This window comes from Aplidium turbinatum, chromosome 16 (assembly GCF_918807975.1).
Source record: "Aplidium turbinatum chromosome 16, kaAplTurb1.1, whole genome shotgun sequence".
Taxonomy (NCBI): Eukaryota; Metazoa; Chordata; class Ascidiacea; order Aplousobranchia; family Polyclinidae; genus Aplidium; species Aplidium turbinatum.
This window is the reverse complement of record NC_137487.1, coordinates 18,354,279-18,380,381: the sequence shown is the minus strand read 5'-3', so window position 1 is coordinate 18,380,381 and position 26,103 is coordinate 18,354,279. Positions and strand designations below refer to the sequence as shown.

The window sequence follows — 26,103 nt, the reverse complement described above, 5'->3', positions numbered from 1 at the left end:
AACTGCTTATACAGTACATCATCAAAACGACTTTCACCGTTGAATAAACGCAACATCATCATTTCTTTTTTCAACATTTTAGAAGTATGTACTGTACACGTTGTAGCCTACAATGTATCAGTGTATGTGAGTGGTGCACTGACTCTGTCTGCCACCGCTGTGGGCAACGTCTAGGAGAGGTTCTCATTCAGAAACATATCTTTCAATTGTGGATGACAGTGGATCACAATCGAGCTAAAGCTTGTGCAATACCTACTACGCATACGACACGGCTTAAATTTTCAAACGTACTTGTAAAACTAAATGAAGACAGCTGACGACAATGACGCCTTGTCTCTAGTCCTACAACAGCTAAGATTCTTAACGATATTTCTACAATAGGTTTCCTATTCGTGCTATATTGTTGTAGCCACGTTCACTATCTTTACTCATTGTTACCACAAACTCGTCCTTCTGCCACTCCCATCATCATCAACAAACAACTTAGTTCACATTGTAATCTTGTATTGCTTTTTTCACATGTGCTGATGATGCGAAATACAAGAACAAGTCAGACTTTGGTATGATCAAGTGAAGAATCGAACCCAAACCTCTCAGGGAAGACATTCCGCAACCGACAAACGAGTTGGATATCAACACGAACACAGTCTTTTCAAGAGCACTTCACATACCACTTGAAAAAGTAAGAAATCTTAACATTAAACCACTCATCCTCTGTAAATCTGTCTCAAACCTGCGGCCTGCCTGCTTGGAGTTGCAGCAAATACCATCCTAGCTGTGCTACGTTGGAAAACGTTATGGCTATGGCTAAATAAATCAGATCTGTCTCATTAACTGTGGTACCACAAGATCCATATCCGTATCCAGTTGTAGCCTACATGTAATGTTTTCAACATCAGCCCATGTATTTTGTTCATGAGACTTTTTAAATGCAAATGCGTACCTGATATTGATCGCAAAGCCCCCTGCTCTGATCACCCATCTCCACCCCAGTCCAGGGGTGTAGTCGTCCTGCCGTAAGACCTGTGAGTGGATGGCTAGGCAAGATCGTGAACACATTAGTCCTTATAGCGCCTGCTACATACCCAGTTCCACTTTTAACCCATGCTTCTGATGTGAATGGGCCAGCCCAGTGAGAAACTTATAGGCTACACTTTCGCGGCATGTACCGATCGTCTAGTTTTTATGCAAGTGTTCCTGTGCTTGGGATATCAAATCCCCTGGCAATAAACACACTAGACACAGTTAGCTATGCCACGTGCAGACTGATAACATGTTCTTCACCAGCTAAAATGCTATTCCTCTCGTCAAAACTAATAAGCCTAATACTGGCAAAATGAACACAACTTCTGATTCGGCAATATCTTTGAAACTCTAACGGTCTGTCTGCTTATACACAGAAACCCAGCCTTCAAATACCTGTACATGAGGATTAGGCCAACTTTACAGTGCTATACCTTGTTGCTATAAACAACGCGGTACGCTCTCGAATATCGCACAAGTAGCTGAGTAAATAGACCAAGCAAAGCTATGTTTGCTCACATAGAAATTGTTCTCATAGCAGTCACCAAGTCAGAATCTCTTGATACCTTTTTGATTATGACTTTTGCTGTGTGTTCGCCAGATAGTTTAGTTAAAGAATACAGTGATATTTGGCTGCTGCTTTTACGGTTTTAACAAGCTTTTGCGTTCAAGCACTAGTCATAGAAGACAACACATGCCTACAGTACGGTAGCATAGTGTAATTTAGAAACGACAAGCTTTGCATTCTACTGTATAAAAGTATTTACAAGACAATATCACAAACACTTTTGTGATGTCATTGTTGTAATTCCAACTGCTAAGATAGCCTACATTGGTGTCATCGATCGCACGATGTACGCTAGTAGCCTACTGTAATTTCTTTTTTAATTCTTTTTTTTAAGGATACATAAATCTACAATTACTAATGAAATACAGAAAAACATGACAACTTTTAATTTTTCTACACAAATTTTAATGACAAAAAAGCTCTTTCGACGCTTCTCAATCTCACAGAGTCTTAGAAATCAACTTTTTAAATGTCTACGTTTTCGATGAACAAAAATACTAGAGTTCGCATCATGAAATGCGTCTGCTTTTCAAAGTTTTTCTAATATGGACGTTATTGCTTTCCCATTTACTTAATCTAAGTCTGAAACACAAAAACGAACTACAAACGACAAAAAGGAAATAAACAGTCCTACTCCCTGGCTTGTATTTTTCTGTCAACTATTTTCCAATCCAAAAATTAGTTGAAGCTTATGCTTGATCACAAACGCAGGAAAACTATTTTTTATACATTTCTTCGGCAAATTTATTACAATTCTTCAGATTACTTCTCCTCAAAATGCTACGGTACAAAAAGTTATAGCCTAACCGCTTGAACATGCCAGCAACCTGCTTAACCACACTGATGTTAAAACAGCTATGTGTGAATTTGTTCATCACCAGTGGATCAACGAAAAACAGCACGAAAAAGTACCACCCTTTCATTGTCTTTGGAATCCAATTCGAAAGTTTGGATCAAACGAACAGAAGAACAATGGAAGTGATTGTGAAAGCGTTACTAGTATTATGAAGCCACAAAACAACAAAGACAAATGTAGCGCCACTAGGATTGCTCGGTTGTCCATATGAAAAAGCTCAATTATATCGAAACAACGTCGGAGAAAGTCGCATCGACGTAAAACCACAATGTTTCCTGAAGTGTTAACTTATGTCCATCAATTCCACGGCAACTGAGAGCAACGCTGTTACAAATAACAAACTTTGGTAACTTAAATATAATTACTATTTGTGGTAGACCTACAAATGGAGGAACCGGATATCATAAAACGAAAAATGTTGCGCGGATAAATAAACTGCTGACCAGTGGCAGCTCGTCCTAATAGGCCGCAGCCTACCCTCGTGAAATCCGTGAATGTAAATGTAATGTAGGCTAAAACATTTTTGCAGCCTATCCATTAAAACTAGCCACGAGCCGCCACTGCTGCTGACCATGTCGTTCTCGAATGTTCCAGATTTACAAAACACCAAATGGAATGCATAGCAACACTGTACATTGTACAAAACTGCACTAGCCTGTGGCTTTCCATCACCTGCACTGAAATCTGAACAATCATGTCTCATGACGAAAGAAAGGGTGTCAGAATTGGCGTATTGCGTCATATCAGTTAACAGCAAACGTCAGGGTTGGTTGCATATGGGGGGATAAAGAAAAGCAACGAATAACTCAATATGATACTTTGACAACCCGCAAGAAAGTTGAAAAAATAACAGAAACTAATTCATTCATGTAATGCAATTATAAAAAACTTGATCATACTCAATATTTATGATTGTTGAGTAGACAATTTAAGGGCCGAGCCCCTAAACAAGGTATTTGTAAAGAAAACAATAAGACTCCGAAGAATACGCTGTGTTTTCATCTTTTTAGGATCCTTTGAATGATTCGAGACCACTAAAAACTACTCCAGGCCCGGGTCCAAAAGTGCCGTCCAAAAGTTCTGTCAACCCGACTGCCAACATCCTATTTAGACTGAGCCAGCTTCTGTGGTGCAAGCCGCTAGGAGCAATTGACTAAAGCAGCAATATGCTGCAGCATCCTGATGAAGTGACGAATTCCTTTATAAGCAGGTAGCTTTTACATTTCTTCGAAAAAGCGGCCACCCATTCAACTGCTGAAGAACCAGACTGGAGGCTGATCGACACGACATTCAAACCAGACACATCAACACATAAAACCACGACATCATCTTTTATCCAGGGGTGGGGGATCGCTTGATGAAGGTGTTGAAGACAATGCAGTAACGATTGTTTTTAATACTTTTCTTACTGTTTGTAATCCAACATTGTAAATACAAAGTCTATAGTTACATAAATTAAAACGTCATTTTTAACATGGTGGCACCAACGTTTGATTGAACGAGCCAAAAGTCTTTTCGTAGACCACAACACAGGCTATTGAAAATGTTACTTGATGATCGTCAGACATTGAACAGAGACCCTCGCATTGTTTTTCAGCGGCAACAAGTGACCTACATTTTGTAACAACAACACACAAAGAGATTCCGTTTTGATTTCGATTCGATCCAACGCCACGGTTCAAATAGCGTCAATTATGATGAAACCATGCTTTTATTATTACATGTTTGTTTATTATTTCAAAATAACAGGATACGACGGCCCGCCTTTGTTTTAGCACTGTTGGTGCATAAACAGTAAGAAAAGTAACAAGAACAATCGTTGCTACAATGTCTCCAATACCGCCCTCGCGACCTATCCAGCAAAGCGTCAGTTCAGAGTGATATTGTAGCCAGGGTTGCCAAACCAGAATTTCAAAAAATGCCCAATGCACCTCAAAAAATGCCCAATGCACCTCAAAAAATGCCCAATGCACCTCAAAAACTGCCAAATCAGGAATAAAAATGCCAATTGTAATTTTAAACCAGTCGATCAATAAAAAAAGTGTGTCATTGTCAGATAATCTTGTCGGGTTTCTCGCACGTAATAAAATGTGCGTGACAATAGGCTAGCTCTTAGACGTCGTGTGAAGTTTGATGGGCATTTACAGATTTTTGGAGCAATTTTACAGTGAATTTTAATTGCTAAATTATTTGAAAGTTCAAAAATACATCGCGGGCTGCTCCAAACAGTCCTTGCACGCAGCGTGTTTGTGACCCTTGGTGTATCATGATTGCAACGCCCCTAGTTAACTCTAACTCTCACTTCAGTAATGTAGTACAGTGTAGCGTGGTTGGGATTGTTACTTTCTGGTTTCAGTAGCTTACTGTTAGTGTTTAGTTCCGTTTTTTTTCTGTTCAATGTTCTAGTTTCTGGATTCCGCTTCGCTTGATATCATGCTTGCTGTGTTATATCTTCGCTTCCACACTTGGGTTTAGAATAAATCGGTACCTACGTGTAGCACTGAAGACTGCTGTGTCCTGGTCACCCCTCGCCACCATCGAGCCCTCGGTACCCGGACATTTTGCCGAAAGGACATTTTGCCGAAAGACATTTTGCTGAATGGACATTTTGCCGAAACTCATTTTTGTGTTATATGTATTGATATTCTTCACAGTGTGTTTTAGTCTATCGTTCACAACCTTAGTCCTTTCGGCAATTTGTCCATCGGCAAAATGTCCTTTTGGCAAAATGTTTTTCGGCAAAATGTCTTTCGGCAAAATGTCCTTTCGGCAAAATGTCCGTGCACGGAGCCCTCTGCCCAATGCAACGCGCCACGTCCGCTACAATATAACCATCGCTGGTCCACCAAAGGCAAATCCATCTTGAAACCCAGACAGACAAAATCCGTCATTGTATTTTTTAGTGGATTTTGTTGTCTGGAGAACAGGCTACGCGCGGTAAAATACGCAGCAATTTATCCAACCCAAACCTCATGTTAAAAAATTGTAGTTTTCATTGTTTCAATTAGATATTTAATTTTTACTACGGCGGCAGCAAGATGTTGTGGTTTAGTGTTCTCAAGTCCAGACAAGATTAAAAACTCAGATTTTAAGGAACTTTTCTTAAGAGACTTACCCCCGAAAAAACCCGCTTTTTCTGGTTTGAAAACTACATTTTTATGTCTGATTTTGCTGCGCGTTACTGAAGCGGTGTGATAGTAAGTGGAGTATTTCTCCCCCTAGTGAATGGTTGTCCGAAAAGAAACACAACTAACTGCTGTCACATTTTCTTACTTGTCGTTAGAACTTTTCCATTAAAACCCACAGTAACTTGCCTAATGTAACGGAGGTAATTAGATAACCGCGTGTTTTTCAATTCCCTTCGTGGGATAGCATCAACATGATTTTAATAATCAGGACAAGGGATAAAGATTAAAATCAATTTTTGCAGTAACGTGTGTGAGCGTCTACTAAAGTAAAAATCAACTCATTCTCTCTTGTCTGAAGACTTCTGACCGAAAACCTAAATTGTCACATCTTTGCGAAAAACAGCTTAAAGGTGCACGCTCCACATCAGCTTGCCTTAATGTATGTGCTCAGGGAGCACGTTTAGGCCCGAAATGAGTTAGGGACCGGGAGTTTGACCAAATCACCCCGTATTCTTTGGATGCAGTGCGTTTTTCTTAAAAGTGTCTTCGCTTGAGGCCAGAGAATCTCATTGGTAGCCTATCTAGCCCAAACTCTCCTCTCAACGGCCCATGCTCACACCATGAACTGCACAGTGCACAAACCTTTCGCCTTATCTGTAAATTATTCATTTCGCATTTGATTGCTTTCATTTGGTGCACAATTCGTTCGGGTGGTGGTCTTCTGCTGAAGACCAACAATTTAAACACGCCACTCCATCTCCTAGCTGGAATTCTCAAAAACAGTGTTAACCAGCAATGACATCTAGCGGTGATATTCTAAATCTTTTCATTCCGCTAGGCAAAATTGATTTTGATAATTCCCATCATTGTACTGGAAAAGGGTGTTGAGTATCTTAATTCTAGCAACTTTGATAAACTAGGCTACACATAATTTTACCACCTCAGGCTTTAAGCCACTGAAACAAACAAAATCAAAGTTCCTGCTTGTAGTTATTTTAATCGTAGCCTACTATCCGTATCTAATATCTATGCTAATGCCCGGTAGCAACTTTCCTAAAAGTACCATTAAAAAATCCCCTTTGAAGTTTGTTTGGTAATTACAGAAGAAAAAAAGCAATAGCAGTAGTGGGAATCAAACCCACGTCAATGAAATGACTAGCCTATCACCGCCCTAACCATCTGCGCCAAGTCAGCCGATGGAAAACCAATGACTTATTTTAACTATGATTTGCGTTTTTCCTTTGTTTCTCCAAGGGGATTTTTTAATGGTACCTTTTGGAAAGTTGCTGCCCGGTAGGCTATGGATGTTATGACTAATCTGCCAAGCAGCTCAGAAAGGGTTGTATTGTTGCTTTCAACAAAAAAGCTTTCAAAGCAAATGTTCTAAAGCAAACATTTCATTCCTTACGGTTTCGTTAATCATTGCTTTGGTCGCCATAAGTCAATTGTGATGTGAAACATAAGATATAACAACGTCACAATAGGTGGGCTTGGCACGTCTCTTCAGTCTAGAAGAGTGAAGTGGTGGCTGTGTGCGCCAAGTCCTGCACCTCAACACACGTTGTGAATGATGTCAACACTATCTGGAGGCAAGTCGTATACTCTCCATCCAGAAACGTATTGAGACGTGTCGATAACACAAAAAAATATGACACTGTGGATTGCCAGGGCTGCCACACACATCATTTTCTACACAGCCCTTTACTTTGTGTGGAGGTTTTCTTTCTCTGCGCGTATGCCGTCAACATATGTAACAGGATTAAAATGTGAATGAAAGTGTAATGTGTAATCAAAGCTCGACTTTTATTTTCAAACTTAACCCCAAACACGGCCCAATAAGTCGAATTTACACTTTTGAGCTTATGACGTACTACTCCGCAGCGGCACTATGGTGGAAATAACTTTTATAACTTGACTGCTCTATCTACCTGTTCAGTGTTTCATCGCTCTCCGCGCTGCTCTTACGTCTCCTTTTTCTCTTGTAGACGCCTCACAATTTATTGAAATCTCATTCCTTTAATAAAAAAGCAGGAAGTTTGTTTTCAAAATGGACGAACACAAGATACGCTCAAAATAAAAACAAGTTTGTTAGCGACGAACCAGACAGCAAAATATATCGTTTTACAATGATTCAACGTCTGCAGACGCGGAATCAATGTAAAAATGACGGATTTTGATGTGGGGGGGAGGTAAGAAGTCATAGAAACAAATTGTGTTTCAAGATGCTGCGACACTGGCAAGTGATGGTGACAATTTTTACGACTACAGAAAAAAATAATCCAAATGAACAAACAACAACAATCCAAATGAAGCTTGGTCGACAGTGACGAATGAGGAAGTTATCTTTATTCAGGCCAAGACATTATTACGTCGACACAAGATTTCAGCATTGTGATATAAAATATTAAACCACGATGAAATTATGAAAGTGTAAAAACAAAGTTATGGTCATCAACAAACCATCATGAAAAACATACTTTGAGATGATCTGTAAGCTACCATTGTCCGAATAAAAAAAGGAAAAGTGAAAATCGCGGCAACGAGAAAGCATCACCGAAAAGTATCTAAAACAAAGCTTTAACTGCGTTGCTGGTTAGACAACCTTATAGTAAAAAGTAGTTGAAGAGTTACCGGGGATTGCAACTGGCAATGTGCTTCTTCAATGTAGGCATGTTCTTCTGAGGCTGTTCACATAAATGGCACCTACATAAAGGTAATGCAAAATACAAGCTTAACAAATAGATTCTTAAACCAGCCACCTAATTATCTTGAAATATGTCCACTGTATCTAATAGTAAGGTTCCATAAATACAACCATATACCAACAGCAACTGCAACTCATAGACCTTAACAGTGAGACAGTGCGTTGGTTGCAGTAATTGGGAGGTGTAGCCTGAGTTGCTGCCCAATGAGCAAATAGCTACTGCAACACATTTTATTTCTGCGAAAAGAAGGCTTAGTAATAGTCTCAATCGTGGAAGTAGAAGCGATCAGCTTGGACGAAGGAAAGCAAGTGACCATCTTATGGGGCTAACCTTTACAATTTTTATTTACAAAAAAAAAAGGCGACAGCTACTTTATTCAACGTGGCAGGGGGGTACGTCGCATCCGTGACCACCCACACTAGCAGCACCCTCTCACACGCATGACTTACTGAAGCAACCGAGAAGACACTCACCGCAGAGGATGATCCAAGTAGCCGGTGAACGATTTACGATTCTTAACCTTTCCTTCCCTTTCAAGTTCATCGATGATAACTGAAAAATAATGTGCATCATTGGACAAATGGACAAGGACAACCATGTACTGTATATTATACATACCACATGATACCAGATATTTTTTGGCATCACAGGATATGAGCACTCTAACCGCTAACTAGCGAGCGAGTAAAAATATCACTGAAGCATGAAACTGAGAGGGCAGGACCAGTAGCGTTGACTGGAGGTCCAGGGGCACTTTTGGACAGGGATGACTTTAGGGCCATATAGAGTAGTATGTTTTTTTAAAAGTGTGTTGATTTTGGGCTCGACGATCTCATTGGTACCGGGCCTAAATTATCGTATTAACGACCTCACCTTGTTGGGGTTGCAAAGGCCTAAAACAGAAATACTGTACCATCACTTTCGCAACCAAAACAATTAGACTGAACGATTTATTAAGGCATGTAGGGAGGCCAAAATGTACAGGTAATAGCCAAGAGAACATTCACATTCATAATATCGCGAAGATTCATATCTCCTTACTTTGCGCGTCTACAAAGTAGTCTGTTGTGAAAGAATTCCAATGCTTTTTCGTCTTCAAGCAAGCTGATTCGAAGTCTTGGCTTATTACGTGCATATGGAGCTGGCTGCAAATATCAAGAAAGTAAACTCAAAAGGAACTGATTCTAACACTACACAACCATTTGACGATGTTTTTCCAGCTAGAAAATCTGTCATTTTTACATTGATTCAACGTCTGCAGACGTTTTATTATGTTCTCATGTTTTATCATCGCAACAACCATTACAAACACGGAAGCAGAGATTTTAAGCAACAGAGAAAAAGAAAGGACACAAAACAATAAAATCACTTGAATAGTGAAACGAGATCTTCTGCTGTACCGTACATCACGCACTTGATTCAAAAGTTATACAGAAACTTTTCTCTGTAAGAGTTTCAGAAACCTGCTAAATTTGGTACCAAGCTAAGATTTAACATTATGAATATTTATAATAACATTTCTTGCCTCATGCTCGCCACAGCGTGATAACCAAATCTGAAGTTTGATGAAGAACCTTTTTCGGCCTCTTTTGCCAATGCTTCGCCTTTCTGCACACAAAAGACACTGTTATCTTACATGTTAACACCACAAACTGTATTTAAATATACACAATACACTTAGAAAAACCACTACACTAGATAAAAGTGAGCCGAAAATTCCACACTAAACTTCAAACGATTATTTTATATGATTGGACGTTATCAATGCAAGAATTAGTACTTAAATAATTTTGCTACAAATCAAAAATATTCCAAACCCGTACCTTTAGCATATGCTTCAAAAGATCTACATCACTTGAATCAAGCTTGCTCAATGTCGAGATACTAGCTGTAGGCAATACAAGCCAATGGTGTTTCGCCTGCATAAAATGGCAAGATGAATAACTGGCACTCACAAACGCTTGATATAAACTTGAATTTAAACAAAGTCTGCAAGAAAACAATATCATACACATACTGTAACTAAGAGCTAACCTAGACATCAATATCCGTCACTTTGTTGATTCAACGTCTGCAGACGTACAACCTAAAAATGAAGGATTTTGCCGTCTGGGAAAGGTGTCGTTCATGATTCTTTTCATAGCCCTATTTGCATCGCAAGAAAAGTCGTTGCGCTATTCAAAATAAAAAAATCTTGTCAAAGTTTATTAGTCGCAGTCTGCAGCCATTACAGCAGCATGGAGTCCACAGATTTGGATAAAGTGAATTTAAAAACCTGCCATTGCCTTCGTATATAAGGAGCTGTGTCTTGCTTTGGCAGGTCCATTTGTAAAGTGTCGAGTGCTGTCAAGCAGCAAAAGGGCAAAAAAACGAAGTTCATCTTACCTTTGGGTATTTATCTTTAATAACGACAACTAAGTCATCTTGGAAAACAATTAACTCTGGGTCTGACATGGAAGACTTTAACCCTTGACTCCAATGATTTAACTTTGATGAAGATTTGACATTTGAAAAGCTTGCATTCGCTGTCTCTGATTTAGTTAAAGAAATGTGCGACGTCGTTTTTAACTTGACACTGGGCGACTTAAAATTATATTCTGAATCCTTGTTTGGATCCAATTCAGTCGGTTTTGATGTTGCTTGGTTAATAATGTTGGCCTTTTTACAATGCTTATTGTTGCTTTTGTCTTTAAAATTTCTTTTGCGATCAGATGATAATCCTGATGATGCACAGCTTCCATTTATAGAACTTTTTTCTTTGGCAGTGGTCTCCATCAAACTATGGGTTCCAGTTTCCCCTACAAGCACAACCATATAAAAAAAAAACATAATAGTTGGAAAACATGGGCATATCGTCAGACTATCGATCTCAACAAATATTGATATTTCTCATACATTTATGATAAGACATACATAAGAACTTCACAGACGTGTCGAGTTCAGAATGCACTCATTACAATAATTATTCACCTAGCCAATTAGAGTGCAACTGATGCATGTGTAGCATAATAGATTGACAGAGTGACAGTTAAACAATCAGTTCAAAACCTCTTCAGCTATTGCCGGTGCAACAGGTTAAGGCTGGAAGTGTAGTTCTTGCTGTGTACACTTGCATACAGATACCAATAAATCAACATATTAACATTTAGTTTTAAATCTTTGTTCAATAACAGTCAAAACTGACATGAAAAAGGTTAAACTCTACCTTAGGGTGTTTGTTTCATGTTTGAAGCACTAATGTAATCACAAACTAAGTCAGTTTTGTACTGATATTATTACTCTCTCAACTGTGGTTCACCGGGTGCTGTTTTTCACAACAGCTGCATCCCATATCTAGAATAAATATTTGCAAATGTGCTTAAAATGTGCAGTGTGCAGTGTGCATTGCACCCCGCAGTGTTACTGCTGCTTGAATTGACAGATATAATTATAATCTAACTACAGCGTGTCCTTCGTACTTTCATCTGTGTCTTCAAATACAACATGGTGAGGAAATTTCATATTGGCAACATACAGTGTTTGACCAGGCTGCAATCGAGATGATTTGTGTCTTTCAATATCAATTCCTTCTATTTGTGAAGGGTTTATTCCAAGTCGTTTGACAAGAACGTACCTAAAACACATGAAAATTAATAAAATACTTGCCTATTATAATTTTTATTGGAGTATCAAACCTAGTAAATTCAAAACAAAGAATAAGCAAACACGCTGATGCTGAATTGAAAGTTCTCGTCAAGCAGACATTTGTAGTTGATAATTGATTTATTTCAATTGCATGTAAGGCCATAGGTAAAACCTTGCTTTTTAATCCTACTATGTGAGACAATATACAGTAACACACTTTATAAAATCAGCCAAATTTGCAAGCTATCATATGTGTTTAATTTTTTACTAGGCTACTGCTATTCATGCCTGCAATGTGTAAAAATATAAAAACGTGTGTAACAAACAGGAAGAAAAAAAGCATGCACTGAATACCTTTTACTGTGGTTCGCCCGCAACTCCAGCTGGTTTCGTGAACATGACGAGTCAACAATCTTAAGCTCAGGCATTCTTCCAATGACAACAGGGCATTCATCTGGTAATGCTATACCAGAGTGAAGGTGATCTAAACTCCTAAGGCTACAAGTTATACTATGAGCCATTCTACGACAACAATAATTAGAAATGATCATTACAACTGGTAAAATACATGAAATAAATTCATTTTAAAACATTGAAATAATGTAATTAACGAACAGATGCCTCATATCACGAACAAACACATTTAAAAACGTAATGAAAGTTACCAACACATGTAAACAAACAAAATCATATAAATGTAGCATAACAATGAAAACTATTAATCCTTAACTACAAAAAGTGCTCAATGCTGAGCAAAAAAGCAAAGTAGAGCGAATTAAATGTAGTATAGTATGCATTCAGCATTTACAACAATTTTTGCCTATTACCACATCCACAGACAAAAAAACACAATGCACATTACTGCACAATAAAGAACGATTCATCCATATGAGCAAAGCTGTCATTACTAGCACAACAGTAAAGCAATAATAAACTAAATTGTCAAATATTATTTATATAACACGTTGAAAAACAAACAGTTCCTAACAAGGTTATAATAAATTTTGAAGCAGTAAAATTGCACTTTTCTCACAACAAACAAGCAACCCTGGATAAAATTGATTCACAAGACACCAAAGTCATACTGTCAGATAAGTAATGAAATTCATTATGCGTTATCTGAAGTTCAGAATTACGGTCTCTTACCGGTATTCAGATATAAGTCAAAACTCTTGTAGTTTAATGACCATTGGTACCATGACTTTGTTTCATTCACAGCAGCAACATTTTTGCAATACAGAACATGCACAAGTTTTTCTTGCCTGGCAACCCTGCCTGTGAGTGGCTTATTTTAAAAATAGCTAACAAGAAGTGATGAACTTTAACAGCTCTACACAACATCAAATATAAAAATCTAAATTTGGCATCACAGAGTGTCTCAAAAAGTAATTAATCTCAATTACCAATTTCAAAAAAGGGGACAGAGTTTTGTCAAGACTTAATATAAACTACCGGTATGTGGTAAAAACAGAAAATAACTCGTATAGTTTCGACATAAATTCATCAGCTATACCAAATAAACTGTGGAAATTATGAAGTGCTGTCGCCTACTGGGTACTGAGTGAGCTTACAATGATTCATGTTTTATTAAATCCGCAGATAATCTGATCGGTGGTTTCTTTAATCCATCATTTCTGAACTTATCCAAGATCATGTAACTTTTGATGAACTTGAGTACTATACAGAAAGGCAAGAAGCCAGTCTTCATGTCTACCACCAAGCATCTTATCCCTCAAATGGACAACCTAAACTTGCCAGAACAGACAAGTGAGTCTTGGCCCAACTTTGAATTCAAGACTGAACTGTTACCATACAAGCCAAATACATGGGCAAAGAGCCATTACAAACACCGACGTTCAGTGCACGATAGAAGTGCAGAGATCTAAGTGCATAATTCCATTGTGTTAACGTTGTTAATTTTCTGGCTATTCACGTTCACGGTAGGTGGTCAGTGGGTGGACAGAGAAAACGTTTTAAAAACACTCAGAAAGCCTCCATGAAGAAATTTTTAATTAGTGTTGACTCATAGGAAGCGACAGAATGACCCATGTGAAACAATCTGATCTCAAGACGTAACATTAGAGGAGAATGACACATGGTGCTTGCGATTCCACTTAATTGACTTTAATGTCATTCAAGAGTGGATTGAAATGGATGTTCCAGAACGGATGCAAATTGCAGAAAAAAAATTGCTAATGCAGAATGCCACATCAAAAATGTCTTTCTGTCCCAAGATCTTGCGGAGAAATAAAACAGACACAAAATATTTCCCAGTAACCACATGCAATTCTTCAACATTCTGCCAAAATGCACTTCAGAACAACGTGGCACATTAAAAACATGACATAAAACATTTTTTCATGTGACAACAAAACCTTGCATCAGCCACATTACTTGAAGGTAGGCAGTGTATTAATATATATATATATTTGCATTTTTCTGAATTTATTAAAATATTAACACACACGATTTTTTGAGACACTCTGTATAAAAATTTCTTCAAAAAACGATTACTCTTCGAGCACTCCATAAAACTTGAAACGCAAAGTTGAAGCTTTATATAAAATCATCAAAGTCAACGTAACCACAGACACATCCATCTGCTTTCAAAATTAGCAACAACGGTCATGAGTGGTTCTCACCACTTGGCGACATAGCCTATGTCAGTTAGCTGACACATGTCTTTTGAATTTAGTCACATTTTACAGGACCGTGGAGCCTACAGTTTTAGTAAGTACAACATTGGTTTTTGAAAAATTTGGATGTCGTAAATTTGTCAAAATATCAAAATTTCAGAATACATTTGTTAATAATTCTTTAACACAATTTTACAAAAAATATCACATTTTACAGGACCGTGGAGCCTACAGTTTTAGTAAGTACAACATTGGTTTTTGAAAAATTTGGATGTCGTAAATTTGTCAAAATATCAAAATTTCAGAATACATTTGTTGATAATTCTTTAACACAATTTTACAAAAAATATATACGGTATAGTACGTAGTTTAAAACGATTTTAGTAAGTACAACATTGGTTTTTGAAAAATTTGGATGTCGTAAATTTGTCAAAATATCAAAATTTCAGAATACATTTGTTAATAATTCTTTAACACAATTTTACAAAAAATATCACATTTTACAGGACCGTGGAGCCTACAGTTTTAGTAAGTACAACATTGGTTTTTGAAAAATTTGGATGTCGTAAATTTGTCAAAATATCAAAATTTCAGAATACATTTGTTGATAATTCTTTAACACAATTTTACAAAAAATATATACGGTATAGTACGTAGTTTAAAACGATATTTTCTAGGTCATGGGCCGTTTCAAATAAATTTTCAGTTTGGGTAAATAAAAAATATTAAAAGAAATAACTAAAATCCAACAATTAAGTTTGTACACTCATGTCATAAACAAATAACGCTGGATGCAGTAGTGGTAGCCGTGGTGGCAAACAAGGATAGGCACCAAAAACCCATGAAAACATTCGATACTACGGTGGCTGCTCAATTGCAGTGATCAAAGACAATAAAAGGTAAATGTGAGTCCCATACTTGAATCCAAGCATCAGGGAATAAGATAAAGTTCTAATTATACAAAGCCTTCAACAATATTTGAACAATTCAAACTGAACAATATTTCCCATAAGGAACGTCTCGAAAATCTGTGCATTTTGTTGAGGGATATTGATTCATCAGTCTCCAGTGCTGTAACAATCATGGACTTGCCAAGTAATCAAAACGTCCTTTATGCAATGCATTTTACCGAATGGAGATCACCCTGTTTCGGATATATGCAAAGAAAACAATTTGGAGGCAAACAGCTTATGCGTTACAGTGTGGGAAATGGCAGGCGGACCTATATGGTTTATTGGGTATGTACGTTCCCACAAAGAAAACATGGAAGTTACAGTAGTAAAAGTAGAAGTAGTAAACAAACAGTAGAAGTTGAACATTTGCATAAAGTACAACCTCAAAGCAGGTGTTGGTGACAACCTCTCTTCACACATGAAGGAAGAAGTTCTTAAAACATGCAATCAAAACAAGATAAATTTCATTTGCTTACCACCACTCATCTCATACAACCTTTGGATATTGCATTTTTCAGATCTGCAAAATGGAGAACATTGCTAACTGGAAGAAGCCTTCCATTATACAGTAATTCAACAAATTTTAGTAAGAAATGTAACCACTAGGTTTCAAAAGGTGTTGATTTTGATATATTTTGATGTTTACAAAATTTGAACTGAGGCAAAAAAAATTTGAAAATTGGACAAGGGTGCACTACTATTTAAAAATCAATTTTTTATTAATTTTTGTGTTTTGATCGATTTAGGACAAAAATTTGATGCTGATTCCAAATATGTGATTAGTTTATTGAAATTCCTACTCCTTCTTGTCCAAAATTACCATTTACTGGAAGCACTTTTGATAAACAGAGCTAATTTTTCACAGAATATTTCAAATCCAGCAAGAAAATATGCTCCCTTTCACCAAGCTATATATAGCTATTGTAAACAGAAAAACAGCTTGAAATAAGTGGAAATTGGTGATAAGAAATTGCTGATATTGTAATAAAAACAAAGCATGTTTTGACTTAGGACAAAGCATGAGTGAAAGCAGAGAGGGTTTTTTGAGAGTTGAGCGTTTTTGCTGTTTTTCTCGAAATCGATATTTTTGGTCTTCAATTTCTAACTCCTCCTCAGGTGGTTATCCGATTTTGCTAAAATTTTGTACAAATGTTATTTAGGGTGTCTAAAGTAAAGCTATGGGGCATTTTCTTAAAATTTTGCTTGTGTAAGTTTTTATGGCCAATAGTAAGCTCAAATTTGAAAAATTGAAGTGCTCTTGTTAAAAAGACTGTATTTTTTGTTGGGAAGCTTTTTTCTAAAAATGCCCCCATAGGGTTGTTGACATAAGTTAATAATATTATTTCACCAAGTATGGAATAAATATCTTCTAGGCCATTTGAGTTTTTAGATATTTTGTTAATGCGCTGCAAAAAATCTTGTATTTTTTTAAGCTTGTGTATCTTTAGTTCTTATACCTTAATCTTGAAATAGATATCATAATATGAAAGAGAATTTCTTGTGCTTTCCAGCAATGTATAGTTTGCAGGGGTTTACTTGTATCTCTTTCAAGTTATTAACACTTATGCGAACTTTGGTATAATTTTTTTTTAGTTCTATGGAGATCTGGGATTGAACTTGAAAAAGAGGAACTGCCAATGTCAACAGTTTGCAATCATCATTTTGCTTACTTTCTGAAAAAATATTCAAATCATTGTGGAAAAGGCTGTGGTTACATTTTTGGCATTCATAAACCAAAAATAAGACTAACAAAAGAAATAAATTTAAAATCTGCTGTACTAAACAAAATAAAATTGCCTTCCATCATTCCTGGTCAGAAGTTGTGTGTAACTTGTTGAAAGAAGTCAGTTTCTTTTGAAAATGTTGCCGAAGTCAATACCGATACCACTTCTGAGTCAGGGCAAAGTGAAATTTCAATGGATTGGCAGGAAGCAGAAGAGACTAATTTTTCTAGACAAAAAATGGTGAACTCTGCTTTACAAGTGCTTGGCCAGTCTCCTCTTAACCTACACAGTAAGTTAAAAAAGCAACGTCCTACATTTGTGAAAAGGAAAATAACTTCAGCAGCAAAAAATCCTAACAAAAGTTTTTCTAGGTGTGCTGGTACAATTCCTCTGAATATCACTTTTAGTCCAGGTTCTTCTCTGACCAAATCTGACATAAATGATGACCAATTGGGCAAACTCATGGATGAATTACGTGATCGCTTTCAGAAAGTTCAAAGACGTGCTGATAAAGTTCAAACTTTGACTCTAAAACCCACCTCTTGGTCTGTAGACAAAACAGCAGAGTTTTTCCAATGTTCACAGGCTTGCAAGATGTTTCATCCCTGAGATCTTTCGTCCCTACGTTTCGGCCCTTAAATTAAGGCTTAAGCGTTGGATTGTTCACCCACTAATATGGAACGCAGATTCCGACATTTGGTACGTGCGCTTGGCCGATCGGACAGCGGCACGAAGCTACAGTCCACGGGCTTACGACTGAACGCCTCTAAGTCGGATTTGTTCGTGCCCTGTCCGAAGCAGGCAAAGATAAGGTGGTCGTCTTTCTTTCGGCGACGCTCAGCGAAGCCGTGGAGAGGCCGTTCGGGTCAGTCGCGACAAGACTAGGTGTCATGATCGCTAGAGCAGTACTTCGACTGCGATTCGTTGAGTAAGCCTTCTGGTCTGCGATTCGTCTTGTCCCCCATGACAAGGGCGCCACCACGGTCACGGCGTGCAGTCGCTCAGGTAAGGGTTAGCTACAGCCTCAAATACAGCTACATGCCGACTTCGAATAAAACTTCTTTTCGGTAGCGGTGTTTTTCCACTCTCAATCTCACACACTTGCCAGATGTTTCGTCCCTGAGATCTTTCGACGGTGTTTTGCCACTCTCAATCTTGCAGTTTCCACCAAAGTAGCCGATGTCTTGTAGGGCCGAAACGTCGGGATGAAACATCTCAGGGACGAATCGTCTGGCACCCGTTCACAGTACGCAGGCAACCACATTAAAAAAGGAAAAGGGTGTACTGGCTATGCCACAAAGACTTGCACGATCTGGCATCGACAATGAAACAAGGTCTTTGGTACTTGCATTGTATGAGGATGATGAATACTCGAGCCTTATGCCTGGTGCAAAGGATTGTGTAAGCATTGGAATCAAAGTTTACCATCAAAAGCGTCTTTTATTGTGTAATCTGAAAGAAAAAAATGCCTTACCACCTGGTGAGACATTCCTAGATGTCCTGCATGGAATACACTCATATTTTTTGCACTGAGCCAAAACAGAAAAGAAAACAGTCACTGTTGAACCGGGGAGGAGCATCAGCGCTATATGATAGCAAATGATGTAAAAAAATGAGAATTCAGCTGAAAACTCAAATGATGGAGATCAAGATACACATGATGAAAATCATGAAAGTGATAGCAATGACAATGAACACATGTTCAGCAGGATAACTTTGTCAATCGATGATTGGGTGGTGGTAAATTATGAAGAAAGTGCATCATTCCCTGGTCTAGCAAAAACGGTTGAAACAGAAGGGGCGGAAGTCAGTGTCATGGAAAAAAATCTAGGTGTACGTTGAAAATGGCCCAAAAAAAAAAACAGACCAAATTCTAGAGAAGGTATGATCTACAATCCATCAAGTGCTGCTGCTTTCTCATCTGAAAATGATCAGCAGATGATGAAGATTCTTCCAGTGACCCATTGATTGCACCCTAAATCCAAATAACACCAAAACAAAAGAAAACCCAGTAGGAGCAGCCATTACCAAAACGCTGCATTATCGATAATCCACTGTTTAATGCAGCACTGAACAGAACAATAACATCAAGTCGTCAAGCAATGATGATCGTCACTCCTGCTCTTGCTGCAGCTGGAATTGATATAAATGAATTGACAATGTCACATTCCTCTGTCATGAATGCTCGAAACACCTCACGTGAAAGCCTGGCAGCTGCAGTGCGGCAAAAATTTAAACCAACAGTTCCACTTGTTGCTCATTTTTATGGTAAACATTTGACTAATGCCAATGGCACAAAGTGCGACTCTTTGGCCATTGTAGTGTCTGGAATGCATGTTGAGATACTGCTTGACATTCCGAAGCTGCCTGTTGGAACGGGATCACTAATGGGCCAAAAAGTAGTGGAATTCATACACGAGTTATAGCAGAGCATTTAGCTGCACTTTGTTTTGACACGACATCAAGCAATACGAGAATCCACATTGGAGCTATCACTGTCGTGCAGCAGGCATTTAATCGAAGGCTGCTATTTCTTGCATGCCATGATCTCAAAGTCGTCAATGATTGTGCAGAGCGGGCACTGGGCAGTCAAATTAGCTACTGACTTCAATGAAGTCCTTACAGAAAATGAACAACAGCACCAGCTCCTCTATCAGGTGGTCGAGCACCACAGAAAGCTGCGCACTTCCAACAAGTGCAAGTAGAAGCCAACAGCTTCATTAAATAAAATCAATGGCTTGACTCTTTACAAACATTTCTTTTGCTTTTTCTGGGCAATGTGTTGTCACCTGAAGCGTTGCGATTGTGACTGGTGAACGTACTTTTATGCGGTTTTTGCTAAAGTTTAGTGCATTAAATTTCATGCCAAACGCTTGTTAATGTGATCTATTTTGTGCATTATTTACGTTTTTTTGCATGTGGAAACAATTATTACATCATAAATTCAGAGTAAAACAATGGTTAAAACAAAAATGCTGCAACTGCAATGTAGATAAGTCAAAAAAGAATTACGTCACATATTCCAGGAATTTTGACGAATTATGCCAAAGAAAGCAAATTTAGAGGTCGGTGGGAGAGCACTTCCTCTTGTCGGATTCACTTCAAATTTTCACAGTGTCATTTTTTCATGAATCCTCCTCAAATGAGAGGGTGTGCAAACAAAAATAAAAAATTTCAATTTTTTTTGGCCACCCTAATCTACATGCGTTTTTCGTGCGGTTTTGTTGCGTTACGTCATCGATGCGTTTTGTCTCAAACCACTAGTGTTTAGACTACTTGCGTTTAAACGCGTCCATAACGCAAGTAATCGTGGGAATTTCCCTTTATTTGCAAAATAGTTCACAAGTTTTGAAGGTACAAGTATGACTATCAGTGATGAAGATTTGGTTCTGCTGGCGTTGCATTGTTTAATTAAAAAAAAAAAGAAGAATGCGAAAGACTTGGAGGTGGTGGGTTCATCCCATTCTTCAGAGGAGAAATCAACTGGGTAAGTTTGATATTACAGCCTAGGTATATTTTTTAGTTTAGGCCTACATCCAATCATAGCTTTGCTTGTGTTCCCGAGGTCCCTTTCCTAACCTTTCAATGAGATTTAATGGAGAAAAAAAAAAACTGAACTGAACTCTCATCAGTTGATGTAGATCAGGGGTCACCAACCTTTTTTGCATGCGGGCCACTTTGGCACTAAGGAGAGCTGTGGCGGGCCGCACTAATAAAATGTTAGGTAGGTTGACTCTTATGCTAGAAAAAAACGCATTTCGTACCCAGTATGCAGCGTTACATGTTGTTCATATTTATGTTAGAATACGGCCGTAGCAACAAAATTAATCGAACAACGCTACTGCCAGGCCAAGCTCCTTTTACAACACTTTTGACTTTTTTAACAATGCCTAATAAATAGAGGCCACTTGTTTTGTGCACTTATAGCGAGGAGAGCGGTTTCATCAGAATATTCATCGCCAAGCAAGAGTGGTGTTGTTACTTCGCTTCGCAAAAGATATCTTGCAATTAACAGTTTCCGTAAACAAGGAAATGTTTGACACATCGCAATACAGGCAACAATAGTGACCTGCAAACATAACAGCGAAAAATAGGCTCCAATAACAGCGAAAAAGAAACCAGGTACCATCTTCTCTCGTGTTGTCGCTATATGTCAGGGCATCCGTTGGTTAACCACTGCCTGGTGTCGTCATCGATGGAAACTAGGCCTTCCATACCATGAGGAGGTCTGTATAGCCGGCAATCCTTGATAATGTGTGCTGCCGTCTGCATTTCACCACACTCCCAACCAGCACTCTCTGCCGACGAAAGCAAGTACCTCCACGTGGCCGCCCCCGCAAGTACCGACTTTGGGAAACTAAACTTGCTACAACTGTGGCTATAAAGTTATGCGGAAGAACAATCATCAGAATGGCACTCCCAGACCAAGTACAGCGCCCTTGTCAGGGCGAACAGCACCAGCTGTTGTAGGTCAAGGAGTGACCATTCTGCAACTAAATGTTGAAGGCACCACCAACGCTAAACTAGACATCATCACACCAGGTACAATAAAACAAACGCTTGTGGAAATCACCAAAAAATCGTAATTTATGAACAGTCTTCCCTCTAAACAAGCAATGAGTTGGTTTTTCCTCCTTTTTGTGAGAATCTATAAAACCGTCTTTCTTTGATTATAGACAACTGTCACTTGCGGTGCTCATCAGCGTGGCAAGAACTTAATTGTTGATTTACAACATTTTGCAGTACTTGCTTCGGCAGTACATATACTATAATTGGAACGATACAGATTAGCATGGCTCCTGCGCAAGGATGACACACAAAATCGTGAAGCGTTCCATATTTCTTTAAAAAAAACATTTTGCAGTACTAAGCTAAATATTTTCATAATACAATCAGAAAAAGTCTCTAAATTTATATGTAATATATTGCCAATTTATTATAAATTGAGTTGGCACACCGACCCATTTTGCCAACAAAAACTTGCATAAAGAGAACACTGCTCGTGAAACACAATAACGGTGAAACTCGCACTAGTGTTTACATGACATTTGCAAACTTAAAATAAGCAACCCTATGCTCACAGACAATTTCAAAATTCGAAAACAGACGTTTTAATCAACCACTGGGACAGTGTGGCTGGACATCGCATTGGAATAACTTTAAGCAACCCCCACCTTGAACTATAATCTGATTGGTCGGTCGGTGGAATCGTATGCAATGCGAAAATATGCTTCCAGGAAAGTATTTTTTGCCTTCGTGCTCTTTAACTCCCTCAAGAAAAGTATTTTTGGTTATACTTGTACGCTGATGCCTTCCGCGGGCCGCAGCGATACAGCGTGGCGGGCCGCCATTTGGTGACCCCTGATGTAGATTAAATGAATGACTACTATTTTTAATTGTGTGTGCCAGTTTTTCGGTATAGTATAACCAACTGAGTGTGCTACATACAGTAATTGTATGCCAAAAAATGTAGGCCTATGCAGTGCTTGGTAAGTTCAGTTCAAGTCACAGGCTAATAATGCTATGACATACCTACTGAAATTAAAATGTGTGTATGCAGGAGAATACAACCGTCTTGTCAGTGAAATGAGACTTGAAAGAACATCTTCCTTTTTCACTTATTTTCGAATGATGCCTGACCAATTTGATGCACTGCTCAGCAAAATTAGTCCGAGCATTACAAAGTGTCAAACTCACTTACGGAGACCAATTCCTCCACAACAAAGACTGACAATGACATTGAGGTATGCCTATTATTCATAGATGCAAGAAAAGATAATGTTGCTGGTGTGAAAGAATTGTTGCCCTAATTTTATTACTATTTAGCCTACACATTCTTTAAACTTTGCAATTGTTAGTCACCAACATAAAAATTGTTTGCACTACTCTCACTTATGCATTTCCACTCTGGTAACTGGGATAACTTCAAAATGTCTACACATGACAATGAGATCCATGAGATAGAAATAAAAAGAAAAGGCAAAAGTCATGTAATTTTCACTTTGCATGGAGCTACATGTACTTGAGAGGTTATTGATATTTTGTGCACATTATCATTATTTGAAAAATACATATAATCCTATTTTTGCCTATTTTGTTTCTGCATGTTTTGTGAAAATATGGATTTATCACAAGCAGAAAAGTAATAGAAAACTAGTGATGTTTTTTTCACAAAGTGTATTCCCATGCAATGCTCCATTTCACTGATTTCACCCAAATAGGCTACATCAAACAACTCAGCAAAAAGTATGAAATAACAAAGGTGCTTATGTAGAAGATGACCACCATTGAGTGGGCTCCAAAAAACAAAACATATAGGAAAGCAATGATGGGATGATATTGAACAACGCATTCCTATAATTGGGATAAGAAAGAGAGAAACAGAACGGTGTGCAAACATCTGAGTAACAGTGACATCATCGGTCCATGACAAACCTTCATCACATATAAATGCAGGCTAAACAACATTTTAATTACGGTAGGCCATTTCTCTGTTTCAGATATCTTGCCACTAGAGATTCCTACACGACAATTGCTGCATCATACAGAACGCACAGTCGCACAAGTCCACTCTATGTGGTATTATTCCAGAAACGTGTTCTGCGATATGGAATGCCTTGAGCCCAGAGTTTTTGCCACATCCAACTACTGCAGACTGGCTTAAAACAGCAGATGATTACCAACACTATTGGCAATTTCCAAATTGCACTGGTAGGCTATGCTTCAAACATTGATTGCGATGCTTTTCAATTTCAAGTATGCTTCTCTGAAGCAAAACCAATCAGTTCATATTGTCTGCATGCTATAGCCTGCTGGCGTTAGGTCACTTATCAAGATGTGTGCTTTTTTTCAGTAGGCTACAACTTCATTTTTTATGTTGTGTATTTGACAGGTAGTGTGGATGGGAAACACATCCTACTACAAGCACCAGCGAACTGTGGATCACAATACTTCAACTACAAGCACACATTCAGCATCGTATAACCTGCAGTCGTAGATGCTCAGTATAACTTTACGTGTGTTGACAGCGAAGCATATGGGAGTCAATCTGACTCTGTTTGTTTAATTGCCAATTCCACTTTTGGCAAGCATTTGAACACCGGAACATTAAACCTCCCAGGACTTGCTACGCTGCCGAACAGCTGTAGGAAGCTCCCACATGTGTTTGTGGGTGATGAAGCGTTTGGGTTGAAGGAACATTTTACGAGACCTTTTCCCAGGAGAGATTTGCCCAAAAAGCATCGCATTTTCAATTATCGTTTGTCAAGAGCACACCGTGTCGTTGAAAACGCGTTTGGTATCCTTTCTTCTAAGTGGCGTGTCTTCAGACGGCCTCTTGACATAGCTCCTGAAAGCTAACTCAAAAAATCACTCCATTCTCAGACTTTGAAAATATCATTATAATAAGAGAAGGTGCATATCAAGAATTTGTACTTTGCAAATACCACAAAATATGCAACTTGCTACCAAAAAAATACAAAATAAGAAACTTCTTTTTACTCTTCAAAACAATATTAGGTTGTTAATCAACCATATAACGCCAAAATTATGGTGTACAATACTTACTTCAATTAAGAATGAGTATCAGAACAATTTTCATAAAAGAGCAATAAAAAAACGCCGTTCTATGATTTCGAAAACATTATTGAGTTGAAAGAAAGTGTAATCTTTAAAAGCAATGTTTCATGCCTTGCAAAGATTAGAAAAACGTGACCTCATTACCATAATATTAACAATCAAACATCCTTATTAGAAAAATAAAAAGCTACCTATTAACCGCATGCAGAACTAATTGTGCTATTATGTGGTTGAGCTTATGTAGTAATCTTCATCAGTTTATACCGATTCTTAACAATTTCATTGTCACTTTTTCCTTTTGCATGGTGTAATAAAATAAATCACTCATCTGCTGTGTTGGTACATGGTTTTACTGTAGGCTACAAGGTTCCTTTAAAATTTTGCAATATATACTTAACGGTTGCTTAAAAAATTAAACTTTTCGAAATTTGTTTGATGTTAACAACAGTGATTTGCATTCAAGAGGAGTACTTTCTACCACAACTGATACAGTCGCTTGGTTGAAGGAGCACGAGTTGCTCTCAACACAATACACTTGTCTTAAGTATGGCAGCAACATGGCCAATGGAATAAAAAAAAGTGTTGGAAATGAGATGGAAATGTTTGTCGTGCAAAAAAAGGAAAAGGTTGAATCAACCTAAAGTTAAACCTGAACGTGGGTGGTAAACCCCAGTGAGAGGTAGAAAGCATGCAACACGTCAGTATAGCACAGAGCTGCGTTTCATGGCAACTATGGATGAGTAGATTCAAACTTTTATGTTTAAGAATAGTAGTTTGTTCAGTTATGATTTCAACTTGTTTCTTCATCTTGTTAAAGCACATTTTTGCTATTTGCAATCATCAGGCAAGCGTTATACGAAACTTCAATAAAAGTTTACTCGAAAGTAATCAAAAAAATCACTCCATTCTCAGACTTTGAAAATATCATTGTAATAAGAGAAGGTGCACATTAACAATTTGTATTTTGCAAATCCCATACCGTACTGCAAAATATGTATCTTGCTAAAAAATTGCATACTTTTGTTTGCTACTTAAAATAAAACCAAAATTCTGGTGTATATGCAATATTTACTTCAAGTGAGAATGAGTACCATCAAAACTTCATGAAAGAGCAACAAAAAACCCCATTCTCGGACTTTGAAAATATTATTGGTTTGAAAGAAAGTGTAATCTTTAAAAGCAATGTGTCATGCCTTGCAAAGATTAAAAAACGTGACCTCATTGCCATAAGAATCAAAAAAAGGCATGACAGTAACAGTAACACTCTACCATTGAAACAGAATTGGCATATAGTTTGCTTACATTTAT

At 37.9% G+C, this 26,103-nt stretch overlaps 1 protein-coding gene, 1 non-coding gene and 1 pseudogene across 2 annotated transcripts; 2 read left to right on the top strand and 1 right to left on the bottom strand.

The window, feature by feature from the left end:
• Positions 1-7,577: 7,577 nt before the first annotated feature.
• On the bottom strand, positions 7,578-16,065 carry LOC145785568 (aprataxin-like). The gene is made up of 8 exons (XM_082597228.1): positions 12,259-16,065; positions 11,739-11,893; positions 10,666-11,078; positions 10,104-10,199; positions 9,806-9,888; positions 9,322-9,425; positions 8,754-8,832; positions 7,578-8,278 (listed from the first exon to the last, which is right to left on the bottom strand). Exons 1-8 carry the CDS (start codon positions 12,453-12,455, stop codon positions 8,203-8,205), a joined length of 1,203 nt encoding a protein of 400 aa, XP_082453354.1. The 5' UTR covers positions 12,456-16,065; the 3' UTR covers positions 7,578-8,202.
• A 4,581-nt stretch (positions 16,066-20,646) lies between these two features.
• On the top strand, positions 20,647-24,576 carry LOC145785282 (uncharacterized; annotated as a pseudogene).
• Positions 21,960-22,061, top strand: LOC145786040 (U6 spliceosomal RNA). The gene has a single exon (XR_014291260.1). It is a non-coding gene; the product is annotated as a U6 spliceosomal RNA (small nuclear RNA).
• Positions 24,577-26,103: the final 1,527 nt, after the last annotated feature.